Consider the following 20,376-nt stretch of genomic DNA (forward strand, 5'->3'; position numbering starts at 1 on the left):
GTTCCGTGTCGAAGGCAACGAGTGGACAGCTATATCTGCGTAATTCACGTGGCTACAGATATTTGGTCGAGTTGACAAGAGATAATGTTAATGGGGGATTCGTCTGGTGGTTTATCAAACTTTCAAGAGGCCGGCTCAAAAATCTATAAAAATTCGATAAACCAACCATGCTTCTGAGAAGCTTCATGCAGGTTTTTTACGAGTTCCGTCGAAGTATCACAGCTGTTTATATCGATTCTTCGTTTTAGCTCTTCTCTTCTCTTCCTATGAAATTTCAACGAGGTTTCCTATAGCAATGCCAATTTCTTTTCAAACCACTTTTAAGCATTCTTCTATCTATCTTAAGCATCGTAATATAATTACCATTTACATGTTACATAATTAACTTGCTCTTAACAAACTCGTTCGAATGTCATGAAATGTCAACGACTTAAAAACGGCGGAATCACGATGAAAGAAAAACTGGAACGTTATGTCACTGGTAAAAATTGATATCGAGCAGCTGAGACGTTGTGAATTATTATACATTTTCTCACACACTTTGTGTATCTCTTCTGTATGTAGCGAAGTAGTGTGAAAGGCGTTAATTAATGACAAAAATTGTGTTACGCTCGTATTCGGAATCGCAATGCGAATCTTAAAGAGGAATCCTTAAAGAACGATTCGGAGCACGTTGATTACATTCGGCAGCAGTTTATTTTGCAGTAATTGCTAAATAAAATAAAGTTTCTCAAACAGAGAATATAAAAAGGTGTCTCATTTTCATTTAATGGAAGTGTTCGAGACGTGTTCGAAACGATCTGTGGACACGTTCAGTAGCTTTAACTGCAGCTTACAATGTATTGAACATTTCTTATTAGCCCATGTAGGGATGCCAGCTTTCGGCTGTTCATTAACATTAATGGCGTTGTTTCGGCTAAAATATCTTTCTCTTGCTAAATAAAAATCATCTCTATACGCTTGATCCTGATCATTTAGATATCGATAATTTAATCCGCTCTACTCATTGAGTTTACTTTTCTCTTACAGCCGATGCAACGTTAATCTCGTTCGCTTTAGTGATTACATTAGTTCATCCTTACTTTCCTGCCTCGTCAGCTAACCTTTTCTATATTTAACATTTCTTTATTAACAGACGCGTGTTCCAAAGAAATTGTAATTTTCATTTCCTTCGCGATCTCGCAACTCGAGGAAATAATTATAATTATAGCGTTGATGAAGATTCGTTACCCTAACTAGTTATTAATTATACTAGAAATAGCACAATTTCCTTTCTCAATGTTCCTCTTAGGCGCAAAGTATTTTATCCGCAAGTATTCTACAGACCAGATTTTGCTATACGATAAAGGTAATTCCAGCAACATAATCTCCTGTACTATTTTATTTAAAACACAGTGAAGCGCGTGTTTCCCCTAAAAGATCAATAGCTCGCGAATAATTAGACTCATCGAAGAAAACTTTCGTCGATCTTCTGTCAACTGTATGAGGTGATTTGTTATACGTGTTGGTTGGTTTATTAAAGAGACGAGCGAGGAATTCGTAATTGCGTTATTTATATTAGAATCACTTTAAGTACAAGTACAGAGATGCCGGTCGTAGTCGTCGCTCGCTCGATGCTACTGTTCGCTACTACACGCTCGCTATTCGATCGTATGGCTCGCTATAATCATCGTGCTAGAGAGTATGTTCGTTTATTTGTATCGATCGGTGGTTCTACGAAAAGTTCAAATGTAAGTCTAGTCGAAGATTACAAATAACGATGATAATGTTTCGTCCAGAGTTTGTTTATCTTTGAACCAAACAAGCCAAAACAACGTTGGTATTCCAAGGCACAAGAATACGAGTCTCTTCAGATTCGCATCTTGCGTTGACTCATGTGCCGCTACAGACGTAATGACAATTTTCCTAATTGGTTCACGGATCGAAATAACCCTAACTGATCTACAGTCTGTTTCTTCTGCGCAATGCTTGGTTAAAGGCGCGCAACATCCACAGCGATGATCGAATCGAGATCCAAACAAGTTCCAAGAGCGTCGGGACGCCCATCGTGCGTCAAGGTGTAGGTGCAACACAATCAAAGCATTTAGAGCGACCTTCTGGCTGAGAAGTAGCTTCTGCAGAGGGTTCCAAGTTGGTGAGGGTAGCGGCTGCTTGAATGGCAGCGGAGAGTCAGTTTCTCTAGAGACAGCACGCGGTGCGTTCGCTTCTAGTGTCAGTGAATTTCACTCTCTATTTGTCAGGATTCAGTGTCACGTTTCTGACGTTCACGTGCGTGGAAAATGTCGATAAGGCTTCGAGTTTGAACAGTTTAATTACACTTAGGCATGTACCGCTGTTGTCCATGACGTTTGTTGCTTCGCAGGATTTATGATATTGGAAGTGTATTATAAATAAAAGGTAAGTCGATTGTCTTGTTAAAGATAAGAATGAAAGCGTCAATATTATTTGCACCGAGCGATTATTATATGTACTGTAATATTTTTTCATTTTTTCCTTTTTTGCTTTTGTTTCTTTTTCTTTTTTTAAATAGAATTTAAAGAATTTTGATCGCTACGTTTGGACTTGAAAATAAGGGTAGTTACTGTGAGACAGAGTGGTAGCTTTCGATCGCTAAAGCGACCAATTACGTGACAAGGTGTCTGTTACAAATTATCGATTTTATTAGAAAATATTTATCAATGTCAGAATTATAAATCTGCAATTTATAATCAACGTGTTACGACGACAATTTTACGTAATTGTTATTTCTATTTCGATAAAAGGGAATATTAATTTTTCCATGAAAACGTTCAGGTTTTTATTAATTGGAAAAATAAAATATCTAGAACTTGCCATTTAAGGAAAGTTAAAAAGTATAGGTATCAGCAAGATTATGTTTGTTTCTTGGACTTTCATTATTTGCTACGTGTTCATTAAATATTTATATTTCAAGATACATAAATTTCTTTGCCAATCAGGTGCGAAGTACTTGTGTTTGTCAAGTCTGAAGAGATAGAGCAGCTCGTGCAATGATGTCATACGAATACCCTCATCCGGTTTCCAAGACCTATCGATACAAAAAAGTGAGTAAGATAAATTAAAAGTGGAAGGGCGAGAACAATCTTTGTTTCACACCGCTCCAATACCACGACAAAACTTTCTATCTTCCGCTTCGTAGAACAATTAGAGATTTTATTCGTAAAAGAAGTTTAATAATTTATTTAACGTTAAATTTAAATAATTTATTTAACGTTATAGCGTCTTGGCATTCTAAACTTTCTTCGCTATTAAAGTTTAATTAATATTGTTCTTTTATTTAAATCAGATAACGAAACCTCTGTTGGAAAGAAAACGACGGGCGCGAATAAACAAATGCCTCGATGAGTTGAAAAACCTTATGATAGATACTTTGGAGGTACGTATCTATGATTTTCTTACATTTACTTTTATTTTGTTACTGTATTTACGAATGAAATTTACGTAGAGATACTCGATTAAAAAACTGTTTCGTTATAAACAATACTGCCAGAGCTTCCAAGAAGAACTCTCCCATTTTTCACAAAATACTGCAACTTTAAAGACTCTTTTTAACAACACGTCATATAACAATAACAAAACCTCCATTAACAAATGATGTTATAATTTGTAACTCGCAAAATTTCGTCTGTTTTACCACCAAATTGTCGATATCGCCTAAGAAAACCTAGCATAGGTGCTACTGAATGATAATCTATAAAATTTCATCAACAGCATGATTTGAGTTTCCTCAAAAGAAAAAAATATTATCATCAGGAGAAACTCACGTAGACTCGTACGTAATTACAATCAACAAGTTTCTACGATTTTGGAAAAAGTCTATAAATTCCACCGACTTCTTACTTTGACTAAAAATCTTCCTTCTAAAACAACTTACAACCTATCGACATCGTTTACGCGAACATTACACGGTATCGTGAAAAAGCCCCTGCTGATTTCTAGAAGCAATGGCAGAAATGTGATGTAAATATCAGTAAAACCATTGGACAGGCATTTGATCGGCTCTGGACGCGATACATTGGTCCAACGAGCACGTGCTATGCTTTTTTCCTCATCATCGTAGCGGGAGAAACCTTTGGAAGGAAGCCACGGTTTCTTGCTCGACTTACTGGCCGTGCTCGCGATACCACGTTTCCCCTCTGTAATTTCACGAGTCGCTCGCAGCAGGAAATGCATTCTCAAGCCGCAACTACGCGTGCAATCGATTTGGTGCTTAAATATTCCTAGACCGTGGGAACTGCTCGTTCGCTCGTTCGCCTCGCGGTGTCAAGTAAACACGCGACTTACTCGTAATTATGAAACCAGTAGTTAACGCTTCGACTGTGTTCATTACATTTAATACGTGGCGTAATTGCGATGTCTTCTAGCAGATAGCGGAACTTGCAGAGCTGACTATCGTCGATGAAGATGGAGAGATGCCATTGTATTAACCTGTTTCCTAGATAAGCGCCGTGTGAAATGATTAATCACCTTCTTTTTTTCTTTCCTATGAATAGTCATAGAGTGCTGCTCTCTCTCTCTCTCTCTCTCTCTCTCTCTCTCTCTTTTTCTTTCTCTGTCTATATATTACCGTGAAATTGTTGAATTCAATAGAGATTCTTCAGTTTGTTGTCCCCTTTTTAAGATGGTCAGAGGAAATCTGTTGTATGTAGAGCGTGGAGTTTTCTGCGAATTGGTATTTGGACGAGCAAACGAACGAACGAGAGCTAAGTAAGAATTTGTTTCCCATCGATAAGAAGAATGTCACCATCAAGAAAGTATTTTAATTCCTCTTCGATAGTATTTAAATACGGATAAACAATATTTTATTAGATTCTCGAAAGGTAAAAATTATTATATAAATTATAGAAGAAGAGAAGCTTATTTCATCGCAAAGTGGTCGAATTTCCAATAGTTTTCTATTTCAGGCTCTACTTTCAAACCTTCTCGAGAAATTTATTTTTTATCGTAGTGTTACACACACGAGCGATGAAGAACGTTGCGATTTAAAAATTGCTCTGTGATCCTTCTGTAACAGTAAATGATATACCTGAACAATATTTCATTACAAAGTCTTACAAACGGAAGAAAAGAATTTTTCCCACTATATTTTTCTCTATTCTCTCCGCTTCAAGTCGATTTCCTGGAAAGATTTGCCTTTCAGATGAAATGAAAAGCTACAAATTTAACGCTCTTGTGACAGTTGGTACGCAACGATTTTGTCTGAGATACGCCGAGAGTCCTGTTCGCTTCAGTTCATCCGATTTTCGTATGGAATCGACGCGACGTTAGAACCGCGACGATAAATTTATAGAAAAATAAAACGTCATTTTACGAAGTGGTAATACCGGTGCAACAAGTTTGCTTAAAAACCTGCGCAAACCTACAGATTGCAATTTTGTAAACGTATCAAGCTGTTATCGGAATCGTACGAAAACACAACATTCCTCTACATTGCCAACTTGATTACATTTTTATCGCGGATGAAAATTACTCGGCGTTTTACGCCGGTTCCAACAGAATCGCCCATGGAATAGCAAATATCGAGATCACGCCAAGGTTTAGCGATTTAATGATAGCTAATTATACGGTGGGGATACATCGACGCAGTTTCTACGCGAGACAGTCACTTTTTCAATTCAGGAGCACCTTATAAAACTTTCGTCCAATTAATTTCAGCATTTTTCGTTTTAGACGAAAAATAGTTAATCGCAAGGCTATTATAGTCTTTTTATAACGAAGCGATATGAACGTTCAAGTGCAGTAGCGTTTCATTCAGCGAAGATTATGTACGGCCGTAAGGCTGATAATTCGAAGCCATTCGAAACCGAAGAAGAATTAAATAAATAGATAGAATTAAATAAACCTTGGCATAGATGAAGAATATGAAGCTTCGAGAAAAAAGAAAAAAAAAGAAAAAGAAATTGAAACGATATAGTAACGAAGTTCGCATAAGGAAATATCGAAGTTGAAAATGAAAGAAGACATTCGTAATTTATAGAAATATAAATATGGTAATTTGTCGAATAAATTAAGACCGTCTACCTACGGTAAATAATTTCAAATGCGGCGGCAGTGTAGTTTCTGCCGTAGTCTTCCGCCATCTGTACAAGCATCCACTAACTTTCACATGGGTTCTCATCTTTACCATTATACGATATTCTCTGAAGGAGGGAATTTTTTGCGAAACTTCTTCTTATAAAACAATTGCATACTTGTGCCTCGCAAGCCTTTGTGATTTTGTAATCTTGATATAATCATTTAGCTTCAGAAGAAATCGCTTAATTCGCCGTATACGTATATAATCGCAGCATTTTCAAAAAGAATTTCTCACAGTTTTCCTCTTGCTTTCCAAATAAATTCACTTCGCGCAATCTCTTCGCGTAATTAGACTTCTTCCTTAAACATAGGACGACCAGGATCTGATTTATTCGTAAAGTTTATTTGTCGATTAACAGGAGCCGGTTACGATTTCATCTCCATCGGTGAGACGAAAGTTCAGAAGCTTATCGGTTTGTCATACTTGATATTAGTTAAAGATGATATCGCCAGGGCAATCAGATTCCTTCATCGTTCCAGCGAATCACGAAGCGTGAACTCTCCACGCTCAGACGCCTACGTTACGCCATTGAAATTCAAATTCGTCTCGGTTCTTCTGTCGGAATGATCGCGTTAAACAAATACACGTGGCTTTTTACATTCGATCGTGAGATAGCTGCCCGTTTCTGATAATGGATTATATCTTCGCTAGTCTATCAAAGGCTCCTCGGAGCGGCAAAAGTCTGGGAAAAGGCTGTGGAACTGGAATAACTTATAAAATGCCTCTAAACCAAGCGGTAGAGTTGAATGAAAATTCTTTCAAGTTTTCCATGCGTATCGAATGACAGCGGAGGAAAGAAAAACGAGCATTTGGTCAAATTATCGCATATAATTGAATCGAACGAACGATTTCTTCTCCCACTACGTTTTTATTTACTCGTCGAATAAAACTCTGTCCGGTTTTTATCTCTTTCTATCGAAAATTATTCATCGGCGAGAACGTAATTCGATGATTTACAATCCGCCTCGTGGGAACTTTCTTGTCGATCGTAAACCTTGTCATTAAATCTCTTGGAAGATAATCGCTTCGTTTAGCTTCCACGAGACACTGTTGATATATAAAGCGTTCGTTCTTCGAAATCAACGTGGTCCCACAATCGGAGCGTTTAAGGATCTCCTCTGTAATAATATCAGCACTTTTGGTAATCTCCTTTGGACGATGATGGATGATGATGGTTCGAATACCAAATGGAAGATTCATCATGGAAAGAACAGGTATATCGAATAATAAATGAGAAAGCAAAAATTACTGCTTCGATTTTCATTCACCGTGTTCACGGTACCGTTTCCTCTGCCTTGTTAATTCACTTCACATATCACTGATAAATTTCGAGCAAAATTCTCCCTGCTACCTGCGTAATTATATCTTACGGATACCTGAAATCTCGTACTAACTTTCAAATGTTTATTACTCTGGTCGTGATTTATTCCGAGCATCAACTCTTTTATTGAATATACTCGAAACGCGATTTCTATTTCGGATACTGCAAAACTGATCGTTTCTTTAATTTAATCAGTTTCGTAATTGTGCAGAGAAAGCCAGATGAAATTCCGCAGACTGGTCAATTTAATATCGTATATTATTTTATTAATTGATAAATTATTAGCGAAAATGATCGTGAAGTTCGTTTAATCAGATGTCAGTTAAAATTTCGCCCCGATAAACGCAATTCCACTGTATCGCACCTACTTCTATATTACCCAAACTTGACAAAAGTCGAATAAATTTTCACAGCGGTAAAATAAAAAGTATTAACTTACCAACTCTTAACTTGTCAATTTACCAAAAATTAACGCCATTAATTGATAAATTATAGCGAGAGGCGAGCCAAAAAACACAATTCGCAATTCAACTGGACGATCCTACCGTGTTGCAATATTCCCTTGATTTTTATCCTGTCGAATGAAATTGTAAGGTATCGCAAGGATATTGCACGTACATTATCCTATTATATGCGAGCTCTTAACTTGTAAATTTACCAAAAATTAACGCCGTTAATCGATAAATTATAGCGAGAGGCGAGCCAAAAAACACAATTCGCAATTCAACTGGACGATCCTACCGTGTTGCAACATTCCCTTGATTTTTATCCGGTCGAATGAAATTGTAAAATATCGAAACGAGAAGGATATTGCACGTACATTATCCTATTATATGCGAACCCTTAACTTGTCAATTTATTAATATCGTTAATTGGCGAATTACCTCTAAAGCCGATCCAACGGTTCGTTTAACCAGACGCTAATTAAAATTTCGTCCCAGTAAGTGGACTGTATCCACTGTATCGTATTTCTTCATAATCAAAAGAACGTTCATGAGCTTAGCTCGGCCGGTATACGGTTCAAACGGAACCTGAAAGGATTTATCGATTGCAGACGGAGGGGGAGGACATCAGCAAGTTGGAGAAAGCGGACATTCTGGAGCTGACGGTGCGCCATTTACAAAGGCTACAGGGCTCGCGATCTTCTGGATTGTCGGGCACGATTACGAAGAACGAAGAGGCATCGGCCGAAAGTCGATGGCTGTCCGGTTTCGGGCATTGCGCAGCTGAGGCGTACAGATTTCTCTCTGCGGTTCCAGGTGAAGGCGCGGAAAGGTTAGCGAGACACCTCGCAGCTGGCCTTCAAAAGAGCCGGCAAACGAATTCGACGGTAATTATCTCATCATCGATGATCGGAAGACAATAAGGCGAAAGTGGCCAGACCCGTGAACATCACCGGATAATTCATCGTTCTTCTCACCGAGATTGACACCATCGCGTGTCCTGTTTCAATTTTTTTTCCACGTGTGCGTGTTACTTTGCCTGCCGGTCAGATGAAATTGCACGATCGGCCAGCTTTGTAACTTGTCACTCTATGTAATTTCTCTGTGATTAAGCTTATTCCGAAAAATCGTGTCAGCTGTAACACGTTTATTTCGCTTCTTTTTCGCCTCAAATTTCGTCGATATATTCTTACACCATCTAAGTATCACAGACGTGTATACAGTTCCGTTCAAACGTAAGGAGCATAAAAAAATATGCTATCAATTCGATTTTCTGAAATTGAAATTACTTTCAATTATATTTTTAAAAATACATTTCGTTTGTTTGTATTGAGTTGGCAACTAAGAGATTACCAACTTGATATTACTAAAGTGATCAACTAAGTGCCATTATCACCTAATGACAAAATCCGCGATCACTCAGTTGCCAATCCAATAGATCGCATTTCATTCTTCGTCGCTGATCTCGTATATTTTGTTCGAGAAAAATATCTTGCGACATTCTTTCATAACTTCGTCAATTTTCTAGACGGAAAATTACTTATACTCTTTGCCGTACTTGCAATTTTGTAAACTAATTTATTACGTTGATTTTAATGTTTGCAACAGCTGAAAACGAGCATGTTAACCCAAACTTTGGCAAGTCTGGATCTCACTGCTGACATACTGGCACCTTTGATTACAAATTCCGCTAGGGAGAACGTCCAAGTAACGTCTTCCAATCAAAACGCAATGGCGTGCCGCGGAGTAATACGCGAAAGAATCGCCTTGAATATTTCACCTGAATGCGACAGCACGCTGACCTTGGAAAATAAGGAAAAATTGAATACGAGATGCCACTCTCACGCGAAAGACTTCACGGAGGAACGAGTGGCGAAGAGAGTCAAAACGGAAGTCAAAGTCGAAGACGACGAAGAAATTGACGTGGAACGCGTTGATGAAGCTGATCCTATGTGGCGGCCTTGGTAGTTTTAATAAAATTATACATTTACAGTTCTCTTAATTTATATTAAAGTTATGTAAATATAAAGTTGCAGGATGCGTCATTACTATAGCTTTAAAAGACGTTTGTTAAGTTTATATTTACACTAGTATTAGTACAGTTTTACTTAACTAACAATTTGCTGTTTAGGTTGTTGGAAAACCGGGAAATGACTTGGCTTTGTTTCAGTATGTGGTTGGCGTTAATAATTAGGTAGTTGGTCGAAAATCGTAAACAATTTTACGTTATCTTATTCTGATTGATCAATTTTATACGAATTTCATTACTTTCCATGTTTTCATATTGTGAGTGATACAGTTATACATATACAAAACTCTAGCGAATGTTAACAACATATTCCAAGCAGAGCCAAAATGAAAATTTACAATTTTGAGATTGTATATATTTTCGAACTATTTAATGCGTTTAAGAATTTATTTAGAGACTAAGGTATTTCTTGTGTTATCAAGGTAGCTTAACAAAGTAACTTAGCTTTTTACCGAGTAAAGATATTAATTATTCTATGTTGAATCTTGTTTGCTCGAGACATACTTCAATATTACTTCCTATTCATCTTTACTACATTATCTGTACTGTTACGTTGTTTACTAGTATGTCACGAATCTTTTATTACACTGATAAATTAATGTTAGTTTGTATAATTTATTTCTGATATTAATATATTAAAAATGTATTTAATGCGAAACATTGTATCGTTACGAATAATCGATCTCATTGTTTAGAATATAATTTGCAATGCACACGATAATGATTTATAGACGGATAAATTAATTTTCCTATTATTCAAGACTATCTTTTACATGAAACATTTACAAGGACATTAGAGAAATTGTATCCTAAATAAGGAAAATAATTAATTCCATACTATTTAAAGTGAAACGTAATAACGTTTATACGAGGAGAAAGTATTCTATCTGAAGAAAAAATGTCATATTTTTTAAAACATAATTTAAAAATATTTATAAGCATTACTATTTTTATTAATTCGTGAACGATAAAAAAATTTCTAATTTCTATTTTCTACCTTTTCGATCTGAGGGATACAACGTGCTTAAGACACGTACGTATGCACATTGTGATAAATAACATATAATTATGATGATTTTTTTTAATGTTTAAGAAAGTCTAAGGTAGAAATGTTTATGAAGTACACAGATTTATCAAAAAATAATTACCGTTATAATAATATCATTCTATTTAAGAAATAGGTAATATATTTATGTTTCCATTTATAGATAAGTCTTTTAATATCCTATTCATTAATTATCTGCTATTAGATACTCTTGTCTTTCAATTACGAGTAACGATTAATTAATATTTCGCAAGAAAATGTTTCAAGGCTGATGTGAACCTTTAAACAGAAATTTTAATGTACGATTGTGATAAATCTTTTTGGTACTTGGCTTTAATGTAATTAATATATCACATGTTAAATATTCCTACTCTTAGGTAATAACTATAACAGTACCTATGTTATTATGTAACAATAAAATGTCCATAAGAAATGGTCTTCCTACACGAAACGATAGGGGCAATAAATTAAAACAAAATCATCTTGTGAATAAAAGATATCAGAAATACATATTTATATAATCCTATCAAGCTTTTTGATTCATTTTGATCCAATTGTGCCCTTTAACGTTAAGAAATTCTACAAGTCCGAGAAAATTAAATTATAGTTCAAGATTCGATGAAAGTTTTTCATGCAACATTGAAAGTATTTTTTATTCGATGAAATAAATTTCGTAATAAACCATCATCGAAACCACGTGTCATTTTTGCTTCTACAAAATTCAACTCAAACGCATCGTATCATTGCCATTTACATCTACGATACTATATTAATTTGTTATCGTGTTCGTATAATATATATTTGAAGTATGATTACAACTAAATATAAAAAAAATATCTCTAATCTAGTTGTAAACGTCTAAGACTAATCGCGATCCATTTCCTTCAAAAACAGGAAAAACGGGATTTCTACGGTCAAGAGCAACAGCGTATTAATATCTATTACTGGACAGTACAGATCTGTGTGGGAAATCTTGCGGTTTTTAACGAAACCATCGTATCCTCTCGAGCTTCTATATAAAGCTACAAGTGACTGCAATCATCAACAGTTTCTAGCACAGAGGCGTTAGTCATTCGAGTCGTGACATTTTTCCTCTACTTTTTCTCTATTCGATCGTCCATAGTAATCGAAGTTCTCCACGAGTTTGACCATTTCTTTCCACAAGTTTGACCATTTCGTTAAATACTTTTTACGCGACAAATTCATAGAAAACGTATATCGGCTAAAGTGCGGCGCGTAAAATTGCCATTAGTTGCGTTTGTTTCGTTTTTCTCACCATTGTTTAATCCTAAAATTGCTAGTTAAAATGTCGACCGATAAATCCGGTATTTTGTATCTATTTGACCGACCTGCCGAACCAGTTTACGTACCTAAAGGCGAAGATAAAGTCGCCTTTGATATTCCAGCCGCTTATTTGGTAAGTACTACTTTTTATCGGATTATCCGTTATTTTTAAATTATCCAAACGATAAGTAATAATATCTCGTTCGCGTGATTGGCAAATATCCGATTGTCAGTTTGTTTCTGTGTCTTAAATAAGTCTCGTGACAACGATGTCACAATAATTATACATATGAATTTTATGGACTAGAAAAACGCGGTGAAATACCATCAAAATCAAATGGTTTCATTTCTATTCTTATAACGAAAGAATTGGTATAGATTTGAATGGTAATTCCTATCATCTTTCCTTGATACGTGCATTTCGAAAAATATTGCCACAGATAGCTTAAATTAGAAATAACTCATAGAATTTACTTTTCTTTTCATGATTTTGTTTCCAATCATCTACATAGCCGGACAGGTATCGTCCTGTTGCTACTCAAGTGTTCAATCGGTTCGGCGAGGATACGGATTCGAAAATTCAAGTGAAGCAGATTACTCTTCCCGATCTTACTATCCCGATGCAACTTGGACGTCAACAGCCATTTTCGCTGTTTATTCCAGCGCATCGAAGAATAGCTACCCGGTTAATTGACATTTTCATGGGTATGTTTCACTGTTTCACCGTTTCTTCATTTCTATAGTTTCTTATTTTTTTGCGTATAATTTTTCAAACGAAGCTCAAGAGTCGCGTATTTCCTTAATTATACTAGTAATTCTTCTTCACAATGAAATTTAAAGTGCGAAACTGTTTATTCGCTAAAACGAAATTGTAACTTTTGGGAAAATGACAACTGTCCGCGGAAAATTCGCAAATCGGTGCGTAAGGCCCAAAAGGAGAAAATATTCGTACGACGTGCGAAAGATCGCGCGTTTAAAGAAACAAAGTTCATCCAGTATAATTGACACTCGTTTAATTTCGATTGTTAATTAAACTGCAAAATTCTCATTTAGAATTTACAATTCGAAATTTACGTTCGAAATTCATTATCAGAGAAAATATTAGCCTAATGAAGATTACTTCCTAATATTGTCGATATTTGTTTCTATAATAGTTTTACACCTTACGTTGCAGGTATGCGGACGTACGACGACTTTCTGTCGGTTGCGGTTTATTGTCGAGACCATGTAAATCCAAACATGTTCATTTACGCGTTATCAGTGGCGATACTTCATCGTCCTGACACGAAGGATCTGCCAGTACCTCCATTGACCGAAGTATTTCCGGACAAGTACATGGACAGTTCAATATTTAGCCGGGCTAAAGAGGAAGCTAATCTGGTGCCCGAAGGTGCCAGGGTACGTGAAAGCAGACATGATTTTAACGAGCAGTTACAAATAACTGTTTGGACGTCAAAGTAAAATCGTCCTCATTTTTCGCACTTTCCTGACTTTTTTGAGAGTTTCCGTAACAGTAAATAAATCCAATGTTACTTACTTTTTTATTTTCTAACTCTAACTAAGTGTTTTTCTCACGTGTAGGTTCCAATCGAAATTCCAAGAGATTACACAGCATCGGATCTGGATGACGAGCATCGCGTCGCTTATTGGCGAGAAGATATCGGAATCAATCTTCATCATTGGCACTGGCACTTGGTATACCCGTTTGAGGGTGACATGCGCATTGTCAACAAGGATCGACGCGGAGAACTGTTTTACTACATGCACGAACAAATCATGGCGAGGTAAATGCATTCTTCTTTCCTTTTCATAAAACGTGTGAAGTCTCAATGGAGGTTTATTTAATCTCACATAAGCGTATTTAGGAATAAACGCTAGATAAAAACCTAAATGTATTTTTGAGTTCCTAGACTACAAGTTTACAAATATTGGTATCAGTGTTATGTTTAGACAAAAGGATCTTTTAATGTTTGATTTGCCTGCTATCGTTCCTATATCGAAAGATCATCGCAATTTTTTCCTCTTCTCAAGTTTCTCATTAATTTTGATCGTGTCGTTTAAAATGTCGGTTTCTAACGAGCTTATACAATTTAGAAGTTACGTGTGCACCTATGTGCAGTGTGGAAGATTAACAAGGAACGTTAGCTGCTTACAAAGGAATTACAAAGGATAGCGTGTTTTATTTCTCGCATTTAAAAAATCTAAAAGTAGCTACCATTTATTGTTAACTCAATGTTCTTATTCGTAATTTCAGCTTGTAACACTTCCGTTCATACCGACGTAGCGTTACATCCTCCAATTATATCTGACAATTGTAATGATGTAACCGATGCGATTGTATTTTTATGCATTCTCATAAAATGATTTATCGTTGGGAAGGTAAAACCTCAGTGTATCGAAGCTGCGAACATTGTCACTTAAAATAAAGACATTTCCAATGAGAAAATGTACATACTGTACGTATTGGGTTGGCAACTAAGTGAGTGCTAATTTTGTCATTAGGTGGTATTGACAAAATTCGCAATCACTTAGTTGCCAACCCAATATGAACCACGATATTGAATTTAATTTAAACTGATTAATATTCCATGCACGAGTATATTTTCGCATTTTACATGGTTGCACCGAATCATTTTTGTCCACGCCCTACTTTGTTTTTACTAAATTACTGCAAACAACGTTAGCAAGAAAGTACTTCGCGTTTCATGCTATCGTTTTTCGTTCTCTTTCATCTTTATTTCCTTTTGTATATTACAATAGATATAGTTTTATATCTGTGTGCAATCATATATCAAAAGAACGTAACTCAGATTTTCTCAACTTCTTGTCATCTCCATGAGCCGCTGTACCAGCAAAGTTGCTATGGTCCCTCAAATTTCATGCGTCAATCTTGCTCTTATCTCAGCGAACAAGAATTCGCAACGTTTCGAAAAGAAGCCTAACGCAAAATCGTAACACTGATTTGCCAATAAAGCTTGCTTCGTATTTGGTATGAAAACTGAAGGAATTTTTTAACGACAGAAAAAATTTAATCAGACCGGAAATGACCGAGTGAACGTAGAAGAGTTACATTCGTCATTGATAGATAATAAAAATACAACTTTTTCAGATACAATTGCGAACGCCTGTGCAATCGACTTGGACGAGTGAAGCGACTGCTGAATTGGCGCGAACCGATTCCGGAGGCTTATTTCCCAAAATTAGATTCTTTGGTTGCAAGCCGAACGTGGCCAGCTCGGCACAGCGGTGCTGTACTTCGTGACATCAATCGACAGGTTGATGAACTAGACTTCGACATCCAGGATCTGGAAAGGTGGCGCGATCGTATCTACGAAGCGATTCACACGGGATCTGTAGTTAATGCGAGGGGCGAAAGAATTCCATTGACCGAGAAAGATGGGATCAACGTGCTTGGAAACATCATGGAGGCTAGCGTTCTGTCTCCAAATCAGAACCTTTACGGCGATCTTCACAACTTTGGTCATGTCGCCATTTCTTACATCCATGATCCGGATCATCGGTATTTGGTAAGCACGTTTAGGCCAATAATTCTTTTCTCAACGACTATAATTTCTTGCTATAATTTCTTGTTAAATAAAATCACAGCTTGAGTTTCATAATATTTCCAATATTTTTATCACGTTGATTAAAATTATGCGAGCTAGCTCCTGTAGAGGAGGAATCGATGTGAGTGTTTTACTATCAGCAGAAAATTTATCGCAGGAATAAGATAAAGCGCAATAATTTTTGTATTGTATTGTATCGTCATACAGACAACCTTCCGTGGTTCATCTTCATTTCTCGTTTCTTCGTTCCTCGAGAGAGCAAACGCGTCAAGATTGCAGATTTGCATTGCCATTTTCTTTTCTCTTCTCTTCTTAGGAGACCTTCGGCGTTATGGGTGATTCGGCTACTGCTATGAGGGACCCCGTGTTTTACAGATGGCACGCCTTCGTTGACGACGTTTTCCAGGAACATAAAAACACATTGCCTCAATATACCGTGCAACAGGTATGAAATAATACTCATATTCATCGTATAATTAAAAACCATGACTTATTTCTTTTCGTTCGAACGAAGGCCAACTTATGTTCGCAACGATACATTCAATTTAGTTTTCCTTCTTTACAGTTGGACTTCCCAGGTGTGGAAATAGCGGATGTCAAAGTGATGACTGATCAACAACAGAATGTTCTCAACACGTTCTGGACCAAGAGCGATGTAGATTTGTCGCGTGGACTCGATTTCACTCCGCGTGGCGCGGTGCTCGCTAGATTCACTCACTTGAATCACGCTGACTTCACGTACAAGATTGTTGTTAATAATCGCAACAAGGGAACACTAAACGGCACTGTTCGCATCTTCATAGGTCCAAAGGAGGATGAGCGTGGTCTACCATTCACCTTCAGGCAGCAGAAGACTTTCATGATCGAAATGGACAAATTCACTACTATACGTACGTTGCTGTATATTGTTAACTATATTTTTATTCTGATTTTATCTGCTTCCAATTGAATATGCCACTCGCTAAATTCCTTCAAACTTTGCCTCAGTTTCGTCGATATCGGATGCAGGTTTTTGAAAATATTCTGCTAATCTTTATTCCAATTTGTTATAATCTTACAATCGAGATACGGTTCGTTATCTACGAATAACATAATTTTCCAATCTATTGTTGAAATGATACAATAACATTTCTTCGTACATTTGATCGCAGTCCGTCCCGGACAGAATATAATTGAACGCAAGTCAACGGAATCTTCTGTGACCATACCATTTGAACGAACTTTCCGCGATTTGAGCGAAAGGCCAGGAGGAGGTAGTACTTTGCAGCAGTTTAATTTCTGTGGATGCGGATGGCCGCATCACATGCTTGTACCAAAAGGCAGCAAGGAAGGTTTCCCCATGGAACTGTTCGTCATGGTGTCTGATTATAAGGATGACGCTGTGAGTACTGCTTGTCGTTATTTTATAAAGATAATTGAAAAAATGAAACGTCTAAGTAAATAGAAAATTGTTTTCCTCATGAAATATTATTACGAGTATAGTACCTTCGATATTTCGCATAGATACGCACATTACGCGCATTCCGTGCATTTTTGCATCTTCAAATTTCACACAGACGCGTGAAAATCTACCATCTAATCGCGATTCGTAAAATTCTACTGAAATTTTCAAGTTGCATAATTCTATATTGCATTCTATCGTTTATCCTTCTTGAGTGTGTATTTACAGAGACATAAGTTTGCAGAAGAATTCACAGTTTAATAAATTATCGTGCGAACAAACTATGGCATTAGAATTATAAGTAAGGAGAACAAAATTAATCGTAACTATAATCGTTTGTGTTGCTATAATCACGCAGGTCGAGCAAGATGAGCGAAGTAATTGCAAGGAAGCTGTGAGTTACTGTGGATTGAGAGACAAGAAGTATCCTGATGCACGTGCTATGGGATATCCATTCGATCGTCAACCACGTCCAGGCGTTGAAAATTTAGCTCAGTTCCTCACCGGAAACATGGCGGTAACTGAAGTAACAATTCGATTTTCCGACACGGTCGTACCTAGATCTAGATCCGGAAGTACAAGCAATAACTTAGCTTTTATGTAATCGTGCGCGTTTATGGATAGTAATTGTACCGTTCTGTTGATTATACCGATGGGAACGTAGAATGGCAATTGTTTAAAGGTTGAACTTTTTATTTTTTACTATTTTAGTTATACTTTTATATTATAAAACACCAAATGTAACGTGTAAGATGCAAAAATAAAAGGCAAAAAAAAAAGAAGAAGAATTTAAAAACACCTAGACACGTTTCTGTTGATTTTAATTACCTGTATCATATGTCATTAAAAAATAGTTATATTACATTCTGGAACTTGACACTCTGCTAACGCGTGCCATACGCAGTGAAGATAAAAGATACTATTAAACGAAACATATACTGGCTGGCAAAATTAAAAGATCAAAAAATTTTCAATAAAAGAATTATCGATCATTGTACTCTCATCATCTCGTAAAGAAAAATTGCACATTAATTTACTTGCGACTATTTTAAAACGTCAAAAGCTTTTACTTTCACCTTGGTAAATTAACTTTCGCAAATGCTTTTATACTAGCAAACTCGAAGTCCTAAAACCTTTACGATCTCGAAAATGGCACAAATTATGTACACGTGCCGAAGCTTGTAAATTTCAGTTACTGGTAGATTTTACGACTACGCTATACTTTCCAGGCAGGTATACTACGAGTAGGTAGACTAATTAACAACAATTCTTGCCTGAACTAAACCGTTCTGTGCTTCATCGAATAGTATAAATGCAGAGACTGGTCAAAACGAAGCGGAATAAATTCACTGTGAGTAAATGTTTTACAAAGATAATTGACAAACTGCAATTGTATGAAATTTTGTGTGAAATTTCGTACCAAATCGTATTCGGGGAACTTCTTACTTATGTTCCATATATTGTCATACCTTAAGAACAATATCTTGATCTTCGCGTTTCCTGGTTAATTTTTCCAACTATTTCCATGAAGTTTCAATTAAAGGGGGGGCTAAGGTTAATTCGTACAAAAATAAGGCATGTCTTTGTGAATTATTTGTGACGACACAATTAAAATCTCTTTATTAAAACCAATAGTACATTAAAGTATGACATTCGAAGAATATTGTATAAAATTTTCACAAAGAAATATTGAAAAATACGGCAATGGCAGCAATTATTCGAACGTGTCTCGGAAAAAAGGTAAAAGTGCGGTAACCCTGATAACTTGATGGAACACTTTGAAGGGAAAATTAGCCGCAAATTTTCGCAAAATCGTTCCAAAAAAGTGAAAAATTGAAATTTCGAAAAACCCTCCCAGCGTTACCTGGGGAAAACTGTTACCTAACGAATGAACTTTGATTTTTTGATCTCACATGATCCAGCACCAAGTTATCAGGGGTACCGCACTTTTACCTTTTTTCCGAGACACGTCCGAATAATTGCTGCCATTGCCGTATTTTTTAATATTTCTCCGTGAAAATTTTATACAATATTCTTCGAATGTCACACTTTAATGTACTATTGATTTTAATAAAGAGACGTTAACTGTGTCGTCACAAATAATTCACAAAGACATGCCTTATTTTTGTACGAATTAACCTTAGCCTACCCTTAAAAGGCAGAATTCTTTCTCACATTTTTCATATTACTAATTTAATTTAGCTATCGAATCCTAGAATAAAAAAATATACGACACGAGCGGTGTTCATCAACTATAGTTCACCAAAATTACAAAAGAAACAATAACTTCGGCGCTTACCTCATATAGCAAATGTTTTCTTAACCCTTAACTGCTCCCGTAGAGTCATGCAACGCGTCAGACATTACAGACATTGTCACAATCTCCAATTTGTACCAAGGCGTATGAGCTAACTATTATACATGGTCCGTATATTGAAATCAGAATTTTTTACTGAACAATCGCAGAGTTGTGATTCGAAATTTTGATACGAATAGAAAACGCATAGCAGACAGTTAATTTGCATTTCGCTGTACCAATTGAGATGTAATCTGAATCGTTTAGCGATGTTTGCTGAACGTGTGATTAGAGTTAGGCTGTCAGGCTTTAATGTGTACCGGCTCTGCAATTAACGATAATCCGATTAAGGCCAATTGGGTACGAGCGCTTGTTCTCGCTCCAATAAAGCTGATTACGAACAGTAGAATAAATAGTTACAGTCGTCAGCGGGAAACGCAAGTTTCGCGAACACCTTAAACTTAAAACGTACGGATTTGTTTTCCTCTGACGAAAAAATCGAGTCGCGTGGTTCGCAGTGTTGGAAAATTTAAAACTGGTGTTATCAATGTGGTTATTTTACTGGGCTGAATATAGAATGGATTTTCAAATGGATTTAGAATTGTACGAAGTGTTAGAGAAATTGAATCTAAGATCGGAATTAGATTTATAGTTTATTCATCGAGAAGAGCGAGAAACGTTCAATAAACATAGATTTTACAATCGATCCTTTCGATGCTATATTAAATCTTACTTCGTTGTAAAGCAGCACGATATTTAAATTCAACATCTGCTATTTAATTTTTGAAATTCTATATATTATAATATTGAAAACTTTATCGAACCTATTCCTATTTTCGCACGTGTCAGTATATTCG

At 36.3% G+C, this 20,376-nt stretch overlaps 2 protein-coding genes across 2 annotated transcripts; both read left to right on the forward strand.

Annotated features, from left to right (window-relative positions):
* Positions 1 to 1,779: 1,779 nt before the first annotated feature.
* On the forward strand, positions 1,780 to 11,458 carry LOC126923624 (enhancer of split mgamma protein-like). Its single transcript, XM_050737297.1, has 5 exons — positions 1,780 to 2,397; positions 2,958 to 3,062; positions 3,305 to 3,394; positions 8,470 to 8,745; positions 9,467 to 11,458. The coding sequence occupies exons 2-5, from the start codon at positions 3,009 to 3,011 to the stop codon at positions 9,824 to 9,826; spliced, it is 780 nt and encodes a 259-aa protein (XP_050593254.1). The 5' UTR covers positions 1,780 to 2,397; positions 2,958 to 3,008; the 3' UTR covers positions 9,827 to 11,458.
* A 488-nt stretch (positions 11,459 to 11,946) lies between these two features.
* On the forward strand, positions 11,947 to 18,025 carry LOC126923618 (phenoloxidase 1-like). The gene is made up of 9 exons (XM_050737288.1): positions 11,947 to 12,349; positions 12,729 to 12,921; positions 13,391 to 13,614; positions 13,798 to 14,000; positions 15,326 to 15,743; positions 16,099 to 16,227; positions 16,348 to 16,672; positions 16,934 to 17,163; positions 17,582 to 18,025. Exons 1-9 carry the CDS (start codon positions 12,239 to 12,241, stop codon positions 17,825 to 17,827), a joined length of 2,079 nt encoding a protein of 692 aa, XP_050593245.1. The 5' UTR covers positions 11,947 to 12,238; the 3' UTR covers positions 17,828 to 18,025.
* The last annotated feature ends 2,351 nt before the right edge of the window (positions 18,026 to 20,376 follow it).

Source organism: Bombus affinis, chromosome 13, assembly GCF_024516045.1.
Source record: "Bombus affinis isolate iyBomAffi1 chromosome 13, iyBomAffi1.2, whole genome shotgun sequence".
Lineage (NCBI taxonomy): Eukaryota > Metazoa > Arthropoda > Insecta > Hymenoptera > Apidae > Bombus > Bombus affinis.

What these genes read in the sequence shown, in the direction of transcription:
- LOC126923624 (XM_050737297.1), top strand. Translation starts at nt 3,009, where the DNA reads ATGATGTCATACGAATACCCTCATCCGGTTTCCAAGACCTATCGATAC. An exon ending in AGACCTATCGATACAAAAAA is followed by an intron (nt 3,063 to 3,304) that starts GTGAGTAAGATA and finishes TATTTAAATCAG; the next exon opens with ATAACGAAACCTCTGTTGGA. An exon ending in GCCGGCAAACGAATTCGACG is followed by an intron (nt 8,746 to 9,466) that starts GTAATTATCTCA and finishes TGTTTGCAACAG; the next exon opens with CTGAAAACGAGCATGTTAAC.
- LOC126923618 (XM_050737288.1), top strand. Translation starts at nt 12,239, where the DNA reads ATGTCGACCGATAAATCCGGTATTTTGTATCTATTTGACCGACCTGCC. An exon ending in GGACAAATTCACTACTATAC is followed by an intron (nt 16,673 to 16,933) that starts GTACGTTGCTGT and finishes ATTTGATCGCAG; the next exon opens with TCCGTCCCGGACAGAATATA. An exon ending in CTGATTATAAGGATGACGCT is followed by an intron (nt 17,164 to 17,581) that starts GTGAGTACTGCT and finishes ATAATCACGCAG; the next exon opens with GTCGAGCAAGATGAGCGAAG.